Source organism: Limulus polyphemus, unplaced genomic scaffold (genome assembly GCF_000517525.1).
Source record: "Limulus polyphemus unplaced genomic scaffold, Limulus_polyphemus-2.1.2 Scaffold1900, whole genome shotgun sequence".
In the NCBI taxonomy this organism is placed as follows: Eukaryota; Metazoa; Arthropoda; class Merostomata; order Xiphosura; family Limulidae; genus Limulus; species Limulus polyphemus.
Genome location: NW_013667510.1, coordinates 16,955 through 33,935, shown reverse-complemented (window position 1 = coordinate 33,935; position 16,981 = coordinate 16,955). Strand labels below are relative to the sequence as shown.

General features: G+C 31.9%; 1 protein-coding gene across 4 annotated transcripts in view; it reads right to left on the bottom strand.

The window, feature by feature from the left end:
* Positions 1–16,981, bottom strand: part of LOC106465303 (UDP-glucose:glycoprotein glucosyltransferase 1-like) — an 88,753-nt gene that overhangs the window by 56,357 nt on the left and 15,415 nt on the right. For all 4 annotated transcript variants that reach the window (XM_013925510.2, XM_013925509.2, XM_013925511.2 and 1 more), the window contains 7 exons: positions 14,660–14,738; positions 7,568–7,668; positions 6,940–7,100; positions 6,100–6,255; positions 1,714–1,800; positions 1,001–1,120; positions 212–297 (listed from right to left, as the gene is read on the bottom strand). In XM_013925510.2, coding sequence (XP_013780964.1) covers positions 212–297; positions 1,001–1,120; positions 1,714–1,800; positions 6,100–6,255; positions 6,940–7,100; positions 7,568–7,668; positions 14,660–14,738 — 790 coding nt within the window. The remainder of the gene's footprint in view (positions 1–211; positions 298–1,000; positions 1,121–1,713; positions 1,801–6,099; positions 6,256–6,939; positions 7,101–7,567; positions 7,669–14,659; positions 14,739–16,981) is intronic.

Genomic DNA, 16,981 nt, shown 5'->3' with positions numbered 1-16,981 from the left:
TACACACAACAACCACTACTACTAACTAAACTAAACTAAATAATATTTATTATAATAATAAATAACACACAACAACACACACACACATATATATATATATATATATATATATATATATATTAAAAACATATTAAAAAATATTCCAAGTTACACATGCAGAACTTCCTCAACAATTTAGTCTTTTTTTCAAAGATTAAATTAATTTTTTTACCTGACAGGAGCTTTGTGTACATAAAACGACTCTGCGAGCCTGTAGATGTCTCTCACATCACTCTGTGAAGGATCAGCCACTATCACCTGAAAATTTAAGATTTTTTTGTTTACATTTTTAAAATTTTATCAAATACATAGTAATATTCTAGGCCACACACAGAGGAAGCAGTCTGGTTAAAATTCCTGATAGTTTTTCCTTTTCATAGGTTTTAAAAAGTATGTAATAACACATTTTACAAAGATACAACTGAAATGTATTTCATTAAAATCTCCAATATTATATACTATTTTGACACAAGGTTTAAGTTTCAGACATAATAACATAACCTCTAAAACAGATTTAATATAAGCTAAACTAAAGTATGATTACATATATTATGTCGTATATGAGCTCAAATGTTTCAAAATGAGCATTTTAATACTCAGAAGCCACAAAAGATGGTTAGGATTGTACAAAAGTTAACAAGAGTAGCAATGGCTAGTTTTTATTCTAAAGATTTTGGCCATCAAATGAATAATTCACTAATTTTACTGATAAATTTTTGATATCTATTTGTATTACCGTTATCACATCTAGGTTTATAATTGTTTTAGAAAAGAAATTTACTTGTCAAAGCTTTTATTTGTTAGAAACAATTTCAAACATTCTGACAACTAGAGAACTTTCAGTATCAGCAATTACATGACTGCTGACAAAATAAATATTTGAAATAGTTTCCCCAGTGAATGTTAAAAATTTAGTAAGATGAATAATGAAAGTAACTAGAATGGAATTTAAAATAATTACCAAGTGATATATGTTCTTTCTAACATTTCGCAGCATTCCTGGGTATGATGGTCGAAGCAAATCTTGTATGCTACTAGGCCAATTCCTATACTGTTTGTCTGATTCTATATCATTCACGTACTGTAACATGAAGAAAAAAGAAAAGAAAACTGTTTTAAATCAAATGTAATTTTAAAACAATAACAGCTTGTTTCATAAAATTATCTCTCAAACTTGCTTTCATTCCAATATAAACTACATATTTCAGATATAAATGATAAATAAATGAGCATGCATACAAACATGCCTTGTATCAGAACAAATTTTAGAACTAGTTCACAGTCAAAACATTGTTTTGTGTTTTCATAACATAATTCAAATTGAAAAGCCAAAATAAATATTTCTAGAGAGAATACAAACATTAAAATCAATGGGTAGTAAACGTTTTGCTTAACCATATTTTTGATCAGTTTCAATTGAAAATCATAGAATATTTGTAAACTTTAGAAAAATAAATGTTCTTTCAAACTATTAATTGCAGACAGAATATCTTAGAATACATATTAAAAATTTTAAGGTTGTACGTGTGTTCAAGAAAGAATGTTACACTTTGTAAACAATTTTTTTTATCATTAACAATTAGCATTTCATATATTTTATCAAAATAATTAAGTGATTTTGGTTCAAGTAATTTTATGTAATCAATACAATGTTTAATAATTTTCCCAACTTACCATAATAGCAGAATCTCTGATGTCCACAGCATAATCCACTTTGTCTTCTGTCATGTCAAGCTTCAAGAGTTTTGAAACAACTGCTTCCTAAAATGCACACACAAACACATAGAGAAATAAAAGATACAGTTTATTAAATGTCTAGGTCATTTGTAGTCAGAGATGTTCATTAGACTAATATGAGTTTAGGTTTAAATAATACTCTGGATTGAGTAGGCACATTTTTTTTAAATTAAATTCTGAAACCTACTAAAGAACTTTTAGGCAAGAATAATTATTACCCTATACATCTCATGTTTACCAGAATTCAAGCAGTTTTGCATAACTGACTGGGTAAAAGTCTTTCTGAATGATTCAATCCTTTACTATCACTAATTGTGAATAAGCAAACCCAATGTTACACGAACTAAATTTCCAATTTGAAGTGAGATGTTGCAGAGCTGGTCTGCCAAATTTTTACAATATTTGTGAACTATGAGAATAGTGTACAACTACAATTAATCCTAACTGGACCAGTAATTACCTTTCAGTATTGAGTGCACACCTACACATTATATTTAAAAATTAAATTAAAACTAATAAATCTAACCATCTCAATAATGTTTTTCTCCAACATTTATTTGTTTTATTTAAGTACTGATGTGTTGTCATTCTGTAACATTTAGTGTAATTTACAAAAAAGAATGAAAAAAGTTTAAATTTACATTCTGCACATCTCTGATGAATCTTGCCTGTAAACAACATACTTATAATTTTTTTCTGCTCATCATGTGGTTTTCATTCTCTTTATCCAAGTTTATTAGCACAGTATTATTATTTCTGGCAGTTATTCTGATTTGAACTTAATTATTTCAGAAGAAATAATTAATAATCAAGGGTGCTCGAAGATTAGCAATCCTCCTTCACCTTGCTAGAGGTTAGAAGTTCAATGAGAGGTCATATAAACACTTTACAGAATAAAATGCAAGGGATAGAAATAGAATTTTTATAAACAAAGGCTATCCCTTGCATTTTATTCAAGCCCTAACATGCAAGTTCCTTTCTAACCCCCAAAGAAACCATATAATGTACACAAATACCCATTAAGACTGATCATCCCTTTTTTTTTTAGGTAAACAAAGTTTCATTCTGAAATCACAAATTTTAAGAATAATTAAAACTTTTTTATCCGCAGGTTCAACCAGAAATGATATATAAATTATCTTTCAAAATTTAAAATTATTCAGGTTTAAAGACCTATTCCCTACCCCTATACATTACAGGATCGTGTACAAGTGTGTGTGTAGTAGCTATAATGCCTTTTATATTGACAAAACTATATGACAGTTACACCTGCAAACATAAGGGAGTATCAAGCAGAAATGGTAAACGACTACCAAATCCTCCAGACTCTGCAATTTGCACATATAGTGAAAACAGCAATCACACGATCTTGATTAAAACTTTCAAAGTCATCTCGTCTGGATCATCCATAACTTAACTTTTTTTATTAAAGAAAGTTTATCTATTATTTTAAACTCCCAACTTTAACCTTATGGTCCCCAGCACCAGTTTTAAATTCCTTTCTGCATATGGTACTGCATTACATTCAAAATTTAATTAAATCACTTTAATAATGTATGTTATAATTTGAACTTATGTTATCTAAGTTATAACTCCTTTGTTTCAAAGGAAACCTTTCAAAAAATACTTAAACTGCAGTTGAGTCGTGTGATCCATGCACTATGAAAAATCTCAACTTTAGCAGTGGTTCACTCTTAGCCACATAAGCTGGCAAGGTACATGAGTTTGTATACACTAAGTACATGTGTTTGACCTACTTGACACGTGATATCCAAAGCCTGTGGCTGGTTTGTCTGGAAAACTGAAATTTATATCCAACCCCTGATGGGTGCCACACCCACCTTCTATATTTTGCCTTGAGATCTACAATATACATGTATTTAATAGACACAAGTGTATACAGTCATTAAAATGAGCTCAGTTGAACTTATAAATATCATTAAACCTTTCAAATATGATTTTTTAAAACACAAATAATACATAATTAACTAAAATATAAAAGTAAGACCTAAATACAATTTAACTGTCTCTCTAACTATTGTATATTTAGATAATAAATTGCCGTAAGTGCTATAGTTAATCAAGCAGACAACAGTACTAATGACAGTTACATGTACATTGTGAGGAAAACTGCATACCAATTTCAGATTAAGCACTGGTGGAGTATAGCGTAAACTGTTGTCGCCTGGATTGTGAAAATGTATAAAGAAGTTGGCATCATTTGTGTGTGCAAAGTGTTAATGAAATGAGTCACTGAGTAGTAGTTGCTGTATAATAATAATAAAGCCCCATGGGCACCAGTAGACATATCAGCATAAATAATAAAAAACAAAGAATCGGAAAGGAAAATTAAAAAGAAACTATAAATAAAAAGATAAAGACATGAAATTATGCATATTAAAAAATCCAGTTTTAAAAAACTTCTACAAATAGCTAAAAGGTATGTATATATTTACATTTCTTAATTTTAAACATTTCATTGCAGTGCACATTGATGATAATAGGTAGAATTAGTGATATAGTAGAGAAAATGGAAAATAAAATATAAACAGTTACCTTAATAAACTTTTGATATTCATTAGGAGGTTCTAGAGATTATGCAAATGTACTGTGAAAACTATAAGCTAATAAACAGTATTTTTATACTGCATATAAAAATCATCTTGCAGGTGAATTATTTAGAGTCTGAGTGCAAATAGCTACATTAAATAATGATTTTTTTTATTACAAATAATGGAAAAAATAAAAATTAAATATTATACTTTTTGAAACTACAAACTTTTATGAACATTCTTGTCAAATTTTAAATAATTTCATGAACTAGTTTTATTTTTGGAATGAAATATGAAAAGAGCACCATTACGAGTAGAATTCATAGCTGGGTCTAATAGGGTTACATAACACAGCTTTGCTACAATTAAGTCTGTTTTGAATAACTTAAACTATAGTTACAATTGCTGCACTATCCTATCCTTTCTTGTTTTTTTAATTGACTTCATTCCTTTACTCTGTAAATTCTTGAACATTTCAGAATGTACATATACTGCAAACTATACTGATCAAGATGAAATATTAAGTACAAAAATTTCTGAAGTTTCAACATTTTGTGAAGAGTAATTAGAAAAATGTTTGTTACCATACATGCACATGTCAAATGTTTGTTGTTGTTACCAGCATTCTATTGTTCATCATTAAATTTCAATTCCCGTTGAATGAATCTGTAACCACTCATGAAACTCTACTTTGAGAATAGTTACAGGCAAAGTTGAAATACCACTGGACAGAGCAGATTATAAACTATTTACATCAGTGGAGTGAATAAAGCAGTTTGAGAAGTAACAGTAGTTTGTTGTTTCATAGTAAAGTGATTAGGTTTAGTTCCTGCAGAGAACAACAGAATTTAGTAGAATATAAAAAGGATTTAGGAACAAACCACAAATCTGGATTCTCTTATAGTTTCTTTACACATTCTTTGTGTTAAATTATATTTGTTTGAAAGTAATGAAAATATTCTTATTTTCTTCTGTGACTGATTGTTTATAGTTAGGCACAAAGGTACACAATGGGCTATCTATGCTCTGTCCATCATGGGTATCGAAAACTGGTTTCTAGTGTTGTAAATCTGCAGACATCAGGTAAGCCCAGTTAGGTTTAGAGAGTACGGTAAATGAAGGCAAAATATTTCAGTAACTCTAAACACATGACTCAAATCCTTATTTATTGAATATTACCGTTAACTCTGTCATATTCAAACAAGGTGTATAAATAAAATAACTTATCACATATTGAAGAGAAACTATTTATTAGATTTAAACTTATCTGGACCAATAACACTGTTACTAGTCTGACCAATGAAATTGTGACAGGTCAGGTTGTAAAACACTGATACATATCTTAAGTCAGTTTTCTATGTTTTTACGATTTATCGCCACAACCAGTAATCAATATGAAAGGCAAAATAAAGTAACAAAAAATATGTTTATAGTCACCAATCAAAGTGAAAGTGATTTCTTATATGTAAAATGAAACTTTTACAACAACAAAAAAGTGAAATTCTAAATAAAAAAAAAGTATGTTTCATTTTTTTCAAAAATGTTTTTATACAATTTTGGAAATTTCAAAATAATAGAAAAGTAAGTAAAATTGGATGAATTTTTTAAAAGTCAAAACTAGGTACCATTTAGGATGTTTTACTAAGTTGCATACAATTTTGAAAATTATTTCCTCTGTGAAAAGGAAAACAACCAAAGTATATCAATTATTGAATAAAAAGCAGCTATATAGCAACAACAACAAATCTCAAGAAGAGAATTTAATACATACAGGGATACCAATGTTATGTAGACCCTCTAGAAGTTTGGTTTCCTGCTTCAGTACTTGCACCAGTGAGAAAACATCTGTGATTTCCATGTCAAAGTACATGCCATTGATAAAAAGAGCCGAATCAGATGGTGCCAAATTATGATGCTGCATAAACATCTGGAAACATATAAACATAATAATTAACACATATCTTTACTGTTAAGTCAAGAAAACATAAAAAACAATTTTCACAAAAAATAGCTATTGATATGTAAGAACATAAAAAGTATAACATAAATTAGATTTTTTTTTATGTATTACATTCACTGAATATTTTTTCTTTCATACCATACTGGAAATCATCGTAAGTTTTTAACTGTAATTCCTGAAATTTTAACCTAATGATAAATATTAAAAAAGTCCTAACAATATATACAACAGATGCACAGTTTTTAATGTGTAAAATGTTTAAAAACTGGAATTCATAAAACAAATACTTTAATGAAATAAAACTTTTCTGTGGCCACTCAAAATAATATATAACACACCTCATTACTAAATACAATAAAATGTCCACTAAAAATTTCTTGTAAACAAGTACAATATATTTTAAGAATTTCATTTTGTTTACAATATATAGTTTGAAAACAAAAACATCATAACTATTGTATATGCACCTTAAGAAAATTTTTTATAAGAATCATATTATATTAAATTTAGTATTTAAGATAATGTTAAGAACCAAAATTTGTACTAATCTTCCTTTCAAACTCTTTCTGATATAATTCATCAAACGATGATGATACAAAAAATAGTATTTTCAATATAACTATCTATTAAAAGATTAAAGACTGAACTCACCTGCTGATTTGCATCAATTTCTTTTTTTATCTCAGGCTTAACACTTATGTGGACAAGGGAACGAGCCTGGGTTGGAAAGTTCTGGGCAATATCTTGCATCACTTTCAAACTTTCCTCCACAGGTGAACTGATTATCTTTTGGGCAGCTTGTAAACTGAGTTCTGTATGTATATAGAAAGGGCAAATCTCATATCTATAATAAGTCTAAACAAAATGTTTCTCATAGAATAAGACACAAGTGTCACTCACTCAGAATACAAGCAAACTTGGTACACATTTATTTCTTTAACTATCTTTTCCTTTAATAGTTTTTTGTTGAAAAATGAATTTTTGTTTCAGTTATTTTGGATTATCACTTTATTGGTTTGGATCTCTTTGAAATTTAATAAAGAAACAATAAGTCCCTTGCTTTTTGATCCTAAATTTTAATTCTAAGAAAGTGTAATCAAATTACCCAAAAGCTCTAAATGGAAAACAATACTTTCTAAATTCTGGAGTTATATTTATACACTTGTCAGGTTACCAGAAACATTCTACAATGAGAACTACACTAGAAGATAATTGCATTTCATCCACTTAATTCATACAAGTGTCCAATACTCTGATGCCAAGTCCATCCTCTGCATACCTTGTAATTCCCAAACTTTCAGTGTTGCTATCTCCTTTGTACTATCAAGTACAAAGCTTTTGAAATTTTCAAGTTCAATCTTTTTCTCGGGATACAGGTCACTGTGAATGACATTACAATAAACACGCATATATCAATATTCTTCTCAAGGTTAACATCCTATATTAAATTATGGTACACTATTTAGAGTTATTCAAAGTTATTTTTCTTTTAGACATATGACAAGAGAAATTTTGAAAAATACATATCTAATTATGTAATGAAATAAATAAATTGCTTTGGTCAAGAATAATTTTTTAGAAGGATCATAAACTTTTAGACTTAATCTCTAATGCAAGAAAGTAGTAAGATATAAAAGAAACACTTATTAAATGTTTATAGCTTACAAGAACCTAAAAAATGGTAACAACGATTATTAAACATCTTCTACACAAGTAATTCAAACCCTCAATTTGCAGTTTGAATACGACTGAATATAACAAATAACCTTTCAGACTTTATTTAACAGTTTTTCTTCTTTAAGACTGTCAATTGATAAGCAACAATAGAAATTTATAAAACTTCTTGAATAAGTATTTAATAATGTTCTCAATATTTCATGTTGACTAAATTGATACCTTGAAAAGCAATTTTACTTATCATGACCACTGAACATCTTTCAAATTTAAAACTTTTATGTATAAATAACTAAAATACGTAACTCAAAAGTTAATATTTTCTTACACTGAAAATGTATTTCTGATAGGTACTTTAAGCATTACTAAAATTTTTTCACTAACAGCGAACAAGTCTTTTATACCCCATCAGTTTTGCACTATTTCAGAACATGTGATTACCCTCCACACTAGCGCAGCTAGCTCCTTCTACCATTCCAGAATAATACTTTCAAGAATTGGCAGGTACAAACCAGAAACACCGGCATATCAGTCAGGAGGAAGGGTGGGATGAGGTAAGTATCTATCAGAAATATATTTTCAGTGTAAGAAAATGTTAACTTCTGAAATGGTACTATCTTCGCTCACCCAAAGCTAAAATCTCGCATTGCCAAGGTGGAGGGGCTGATAAAGGTGCATCAATATCCAATCACATGGAAAGCGACCTCACTGAAAGAGGAGGTGTGTAAGAATATAAAAAGAAAGCACACCTGTGGGGTACAGCACTACTTCTGGAACAGGTATACTTTTTGCCCAGTAATTAACACATGAACCAAAAGATGGTGGAATTGAATTGGAAGGCACCAATGCATTCAGGATAGAGATGTGCAGCACCAAATCAGTGGAAAATTGCTGTATAACCATGAGTTGAAACAGCACAGCAACAGCATGGATGTGACAATGGGCCCATATAAGTATGTGCCAAGGGTAGTGCCTTGGATTACATTAGAGTATGTCAAGTACGGTCTTTCCGGGCAAAACATCCAATGGAAATGCTTTGTATAAGATATTGTGATCAACAAGTGCAGTTCTCCTGGGAAAAAAACATCCAGGGCAAGTGCCTTGGATACTGAATATTATTGTATAATTCATTGTTTGGAACTGTAATGACTATAACAACCATAGCCCTCTTCTTGCTCAGTGGGTACACATGGGCTGGAAAGCTTTAATTTGTTTTTCAAAACCCACTCAGGAGGAAACCTCCACAGTCTACCATTCCTGTGACTAAGAATTGGAAGTGTGTTCCACTAGAAGAGGAGGAGGAGGAATACACATTGGAGAGTCCATACGAACAACACACCAGAAACAGTGCAATGAAACTAGTAACTTTTAGTAAAAAAAAATTTAAATTATATATACACACACACACCACTGGACAAGCTGCTGGAGGTCTTACAGAAACACTCCATCTCAACAGTGAGTGTTACAGAATTATTCATATCTAGTGAAAATATAATATGAAGCATACCTGACCAGGCAACACCCACCACCAGATTGGATCCTGAAATATGATATGTATCAACTAAAAAGATATAGAAAAAGTAATGTGTCGACTTACTCCAGTCAAAGGTGAACAGATACGTGTAGAATCACCACAGGAGGAAGACGATACCTGCTCAAGGAAGACACAGCCAGGCTGTGCAGATAATGTGCGATGAATGTATTGAGAGTTGTACACACCCCAGCCTGAATGATCTCTTCCAAAGGCTGGTGAAGACGAGCAGCTAAAAATATAGTTAGATGACGAACTGGGTACATAGAAACATTGTGCTGATGGCGACCTTCCATGAACGAGTCAGAATACACCAGTTGTTTGAGTTGATGAACCTAACCAGTGAGCAATAGGGGACAGATCATGGGAGATGGAAGGAATCCTTGAAATAATTAGATAGGAACAATAACATGAAAGGAAGCAGTACAAGCCACATGACATCTCAGTTAACAAACTGGACAAAGAAGTCTATCCAGAACTGAATGGGAGTACCAGTGTTAAATGGAAATTAACGAAATAGAAGAGAAGGCCAAACCATCTGCTTGGGCAGCAGAAGGAAGGCTTGATCAGGACAGAGGATAACAAAGAGGAATGGGAAAGGATACAAGAAACATCCATGGCATAAATACTGGGATGATGATGACCGTAAGCAAGAAAAAAGAGGAACAGAACTTAATGGAAAGATGGTACAAGGAACACATAGCAATGGGTTCAAATTGAGAACTGGACATGTCATAAAGGACATAACTGAGATCCAATATGGCAAAACAAAGGGATGTGGAGGACAAGACGAAAGGAACAGAAAAGGAGGGAAATAATGGGAAAAACAGAAGGTGTTCAACAGGGCAATGCTATAACTAAAAACAGTTAACACGGACAAACCCTGAGCAAACAACCAGAACTAGGAAAGACGAGGTACTGAAGAACAGGAAGGGCAAAAGCCACAGCAAATGGACCAAGGTCTGAAGATAGACCACTGGCTCTGGTACAGGAGTTTGGTGACATTGAAATGAACTATATCTGATTGCAGTTGTTGGAGGAGAGACTGGAAGAGAGGTAAGGGCAGGGGATGACACTCCAGTAAGGGCCAGAGCAGAGATAACCATGTATGAGCAGGCTAATACAGAGCAACAAGCACAACAAGGAGTGATTTGGATAAAGGAAAATACTCTGGAGAGGAAGCTGATCATAGGTTAGGCATATGGCAAACACATCTACATGTGGTGTTCCCAGTTGAGAACACACCCACCAAAATACCCGTGGAAGAAGGGACCACTTCATGGGGAGAGCCTGGTTGGGTCGAGATAAATAATTGTTTACCAGATTCGTAATGCCAGGAATATGATACGCCAAGATCACCATGTAGTGGACACGGGCCCAGTGAAGAAGATCAAGAGTCTGAAAACACAGAGATCTGGAGTTGGTACCCCCCTTACTTGGTGACAGTCGATGACAGTGGAATATCTGAATGAACCATAACCACCTGTCCCCTCAGGAGTGGGAAGAAATGATACAGACCCCAACGAACTGTCAAAAGCTCCAGGATATGGAAAACGTAGAGTAGTATCTTTGACAGACTATTGACTGGAAATCTCTTAATATTCGAGGAAAGCCCCTTAACCAATCAGAAGTAGGAGGAGTTCCATTGGTCAGGAAATGTCCACTGAAGGGAACACATGTGAGCTCAATCCAAGGGAATGAGAGCTTCCAGGGAAGCCACATCCCCAAAAGAGAGAGCCCTCATGCAGTGAGACAAGGAGTGGGTAGAGCCATTGAGACTGCTCACTTCATATTCCTGAGCCAAAGTGGAGAGGGTTTGGCCTGATGAATATGGGAATTGAAGAAAAACTTCCATTGGAATAAGATATTGTGTGGGGTTAAGAATGGACGACTCCAACTGGATTAGAAAATCCTACTCAATTAGCTTTCCAAAGAAGTAAGCAGGCGTGATTGACCAATGGGGCATGAGAAGAGGCAAGCAGGAGCCAGGTATCCATGAAAAGAAGAGTCTAAAGACCCAACAAGTGAAAATGATGGGTAAAAGAGCATACTACTTGACAAAACACACAGAGCTGATAAAGGACTAAATGGCAGTGTCCAGAACTGGAAAATGCAACCCTCATCGATGAACCGTAGAAAACGACATGACACTGGAGCAATTGGAATATAAAAAAAGGCATCCATCAAGACAATTTGGTCATCCAGAGTTCCAGGGAAAAAATACCCGTAGTGAGAGGTAGGACTTTATAGAGAAGTGAGGAGGCTCCAGATAAGAGTTCAACTGGGACGGGTCTCCAATCTCCTGTCTTTTGAGGGACAACAATTAGACAGGAATAAAACCCCTATTGATTGGGTACCACCCATTTGATACAGCTCCTTGAAAAGACTAGTCAAGATGACTGGAAGAGGCATGATCCTGAGGAGGAGGGAAGTAGATAGGGGAGAGGAAGCAAAACTGAAGGCAGAAACTTTCAGACATAACCTGTGGAACTCACGGAACTGTCACAAAGTGTAGCCAAAAAAGACTTATAAATTAACATAGTCAGAGAATGTACTCATTACTGATAAAGTAATAAAACCTAGAAATTTGTAGTCTACAAGGTACATAATTATAATGAACTTGCAAAACTATAAAATTCAATCTAAAACAATAAGCAACACCTAAACTACAAAAGCCCTAAAGGAACCGAGAAGATAAAAGACATGTGAATATCGAACTTATAAGCCCACTCAAAGAACACCAATAAAACAAAGGACACAAAAGTAAAACCTACCCTGAAGAGCATACGAATGAAAAGGCACCCAGTTAAAAATAACAAACTTTAACTCAAACATAATCCCCAATTAGAGGTGACTAGTAGTAAAAAAAAAGAAACTTACAAACTAACTAACATAAACAGTGAAAGGAAGTATAAATAATGAACGAACACACACATAAAATTGACAGAAGTTACAATTACTCAAACAGTAACTATCAGGCAAGAACGGTACACATACCAAAAATTAAACAAAAACAGAGTAATAATCAAGCTCTAAATGAAAATTTAAACTAAAGTAAATTAAATGGTAAAAGAATTATAAAAATCTAACATACCAAGTACTGAGCAGAGAAGACTTGAAAGACTGAAAATATCACGCGAGGAAATTATGCCAATCCACAGAAGATCACATAAACTTGCTAAACACGGGAGTGAGGAATAGATGCTGAAAAACTTACCACAGAACAATAAAAAAGAACAACACCTAACCCAGGAGACTACATGGAGGCTCGGTAACAGTTGGTAGGTGCAGTAGAAAGAAATTTCCACTCAATAGTTATATCTTTCTTCACAAAAAATCTTAATGTAAAAGGAAGAAATCGTTGGCCGAACATAAGACATGAACTCCCTGTGAACTAAAGCCTGTACTTCTCCAGCAGACATTGCCAGCTCTGACACCTGGAGACTCATGTCAGAACCATTGTTGACTGTTGCAGGAATTTCATCATCCATCATATATTAAATTTCGATTTCATATGAACAAATCAGAATTCAGAAATATTTCGAAAACAGGCAAGTAGAAAAAATGGAAATCAAACACAAGAAGTCAAAATTTGATGTTGAAACAGATATAAATTTGTGATCAAGCACAATCAAAATTCTCTAGTTATATGGAGAGTTAAAACACACATCTACACACTAGAATGCTAATTGAGAAAGTGAGGAATGTTCTGGAATGGTAGAGGGAGCTTAGCTGCACTGGTATGGATGGTGCAGTATTATTGGTGGAGGATAGTCACATGATCAGCACATATTCTGAAATGGTATGAAACTGATAGGGCACAAAAGACTGGTGCGCTGTTAGCAAAAATTTTTTATAAATGCTTAGGGAGCAGTCCAGGATTAAGATAGCTTTGGATGAGGTAAGTCATTTCAGAAATACTTTAGTACTGACATTTGTACACCATATAACCCTTATTTTGTGGAATTGGCAAAAAATAAGATAAAAAAATCAAATTTTCATTTCTATACAGCCCCAAGGAGTTTCATTTACTACATTTATCTTTTTGGCCCATCCTAAATTATACAAGAAACTATCATCCCTTAAAAATATAATGATTCACATCTTGTTTTTCATGTGATTTCTTTACTTTGTTAGTAATTTTTACAAACCTTCAATGCTAATCTTTTACAATATCACAGAATGTGGTCCAAACAATTATTAATGAAGTTCAGCTTTGAAAACAGCTAGAGCTAAAAGCTAAAACCAATTGGATAAAAAGGATTATAATCTAACTATATTACTGCAAAGTAGATAAAATATTCTAAGCAGTAATTGCAATTTCTTGAGATATTGGCTATACGGAGGAGTGCTATTGGGGTGAACAAAGAATTCTAATTCACTTAAGAACATACCACAGAACTGAAAGCTTTTTTAGTTTCTCTCGATTGTTCCTTTTATTCCTGAACACACTTTCATGACTAACTTCATTTGTTTGAAAGCTTCTATGACAAGACATCTGGTAAGCTTATTTAGGTTCAGCAGTATGATAAGCAAAAATAATATGTTTCCTTATTAATTGGGTATTGTTAAGTTTATATATTCAAATATTATACATAAATATAAGAAATTACTGTTGTAGTGAAAATAAATCTTATTTATTGGATATAAATTGATCTCAAGAATATTGTTAGAAAAAAGCAATATAACTAGCCTAAGGTGAAGATAAATCTTTGTTTTTACCATGTTTTTTTTATTACTTATAGCAGAAAGAAGTGACTATTTCAATTGTTGAAATAATGTTTCAAAAGAAATATGTTAATGCGAAATCAATAAAGCTGAAACTGACTGGATATAAAAAATCAAATTTTCTAGTTAAAAGTATACATCTTTAAGTTCTAAGATGATAAATAACAGGAAGCATTTTAATGCCTGCAAAACAGTTTCAACAAAATTTTGGAAATTTCACAACCTAAAAAATAATAAACACTAAATCAGGTTATATGAATATTTTTAAACAGATACTATTTAAAAAGACTGTAGCAAGTTTCAGTGTTTTTTCAGTGTGAGAAGGGAAAAAAAAACATGATATAAGTGATACCTGTTGTCTAGAAATGGTTAAAACCTAATTTTTCTTTTTGATTTGATATACAACATAAAAGTATTATGAAATATTTTGTTACTTACAGGAGTTTTGTAAAAATAAAACCTTCAATTTCATCTGGTTTATCTTGTTCTTCTTCATCTTCATCTCTTTGTTTTTCATCTGAAAATATTTCATTTTAGGAAGACTAAATAAACATACAAGAACACAAGCTATGTGTATATGTATTTAACAGCCTAATCCCATAAGTACATATGTTCATTAACATTTACACATTTAACAAACATATCCTTATAACAATAAAATTAAAGGGTAATTGAAACCATTTGTGTTTGATATTATTCATTAAACTTAATACTTGTCACCACTTCAAAACAACCTTGCAATTTCCTTGTATAATGAGTATATTATAAAATAATTAGAAGAGGTTTTTTTTTTAATATTTCTGACTGACCAATTACAGCAGTTTTCAAACCATGGGCCACAACACATTAAGGGGAAGAGTATAACATACAACTAATACACATGTTGTGAAATTAATATAAGTATTATATTTCAAATAAATTTGATGTGAAAATTAAATCAACAGTGGGCTACTTGTTATAGATTTAAAGAGTAAGATATGCCTTAACTTAATGTCACCTAAAAAGCTTGTCTTATGAGGAAAGCCAAATATTTGTAGACATAATAGTATTCTTGTACATAAAACCAGCCACATTTTATTGGTTAGCTAACAAGTTCTCTCAGAAAGATCTCCCACTCTCGAGGTAAAAAAAGGAAGAGTGGCAGACTTTCTAGCATTATAATCATAGCAAGCTTGTTATACAACACACAAATGTTAATATAATACATGCAAAAAAATTACCTTATTTTTGTGATGGATTGATTAATTGTCCATAATGGTAAGAAAGGTGAGGAGACATTTTTGTAGAGAAGCAAATGGATACAAGTATAGCAAAAAAAGCAGAAAAAAAGTGAAAATACTGCCTTTCATATATGGTTTCTGAATGTTTGTTTTGGCTCAGAAGAAGAACTAAGGCTTCACTGTGTAATAAAGTTTTGGCCAATGATGGCCTAAAATCCAATAAACTTCAGAAACACATACAAAATATGACACTGGAGAAATCATTAAAATACTGTCTCACTGCAAACTGCTAGAACCAGGAAAAAAAATTTTGCCAAGGAGCTTAACTGCCTTCCACTATCAAAATTCCACAGTAAGCCATGTATTGGTTAAAAACCAACTCAAGTTTAAAGTCAAAATCCCACAATAACAACTATCTGACATAGAAGTAAAAAGCACTGTAAAAAAACAATAAGAACAAACAAAAGAAAAACATTTTTTTAGTTTATTGCTGTGTTTCTATCTGTGATGTACGTACTGAGCTTGCTGTATATAAATCAACTCACAGAGCATCACCATATCATATGTACACATTTATATTATTATAGTGATGAGCTGCTGCAAACTCAATATTTTTCTAAAAAGGCTCAGGAAAAAAGTTTGAAAACCACCAATTTAGATTGTAACCAATGAAACTGTAATACCTTAATCTAAATTAAAATGCAGAGCCTTGCAAAATTTTATAAATAACCATATTCCTGAAACTCTTACTGAGGTTATTATCTTTATTATTTCACACTTAGAGCTAAATCAATATCTGAAAACAAAAACGTCATAAGTTAGTAAATCTGAATATTATCCTTTTCATCAAGGAAAAAAAAAAACAACTCATGTGCAATTAAACTTTTTTTGTTTACAACTGTTTCAGTTAAGAAAGAAAAACTAAAATTATTTTTAGTCAATAATTAATGGTTATCAAAATTACAAAGTATTTCCATGCACTTTAACCTTAAAAAATGATCTTTTAATTTTTATGTTTCCATTAATGAAAGATTAGTGTATCATTGTTTACTTTGTTTCCACACCAGTACAAAAAATTAAAGGTGAATGGAAAAAAAAAAAAGCAGAGCTACTGTAACAATACATGAACAGAATTGTTAATCTAATATTATTTGGGACTAGAGAGGAGAGTGTGTAATAATATGGTTGTGTCTTATTGTAATAATTTTCTGATTTAAATTACTTTAAATTAATAAAAGTATATCACAAGTAGTCTTAAAAACTATAGCAGTTGAAACTACTATATTTTATCGTTTCATAACATAGAAAATAATAATTTTTTATCTAGATATATTCATGCAAGTTATTTCAGCAATCAGTTTGTAAGTCTGGAAGTAAATAACTTGCATTATTCCTTATCTCAGGCTTAAGCTACAGCTACATACCACCAGTGACATATGCTGCTACTTTTTTTTATTCTGGGGGGGGGGGGGGGGGGCGGGGGGAGGAAAACAAAAAGAAAACACTTACGTTTATTTACTAGTAGTAGGGTTAGGTTAAG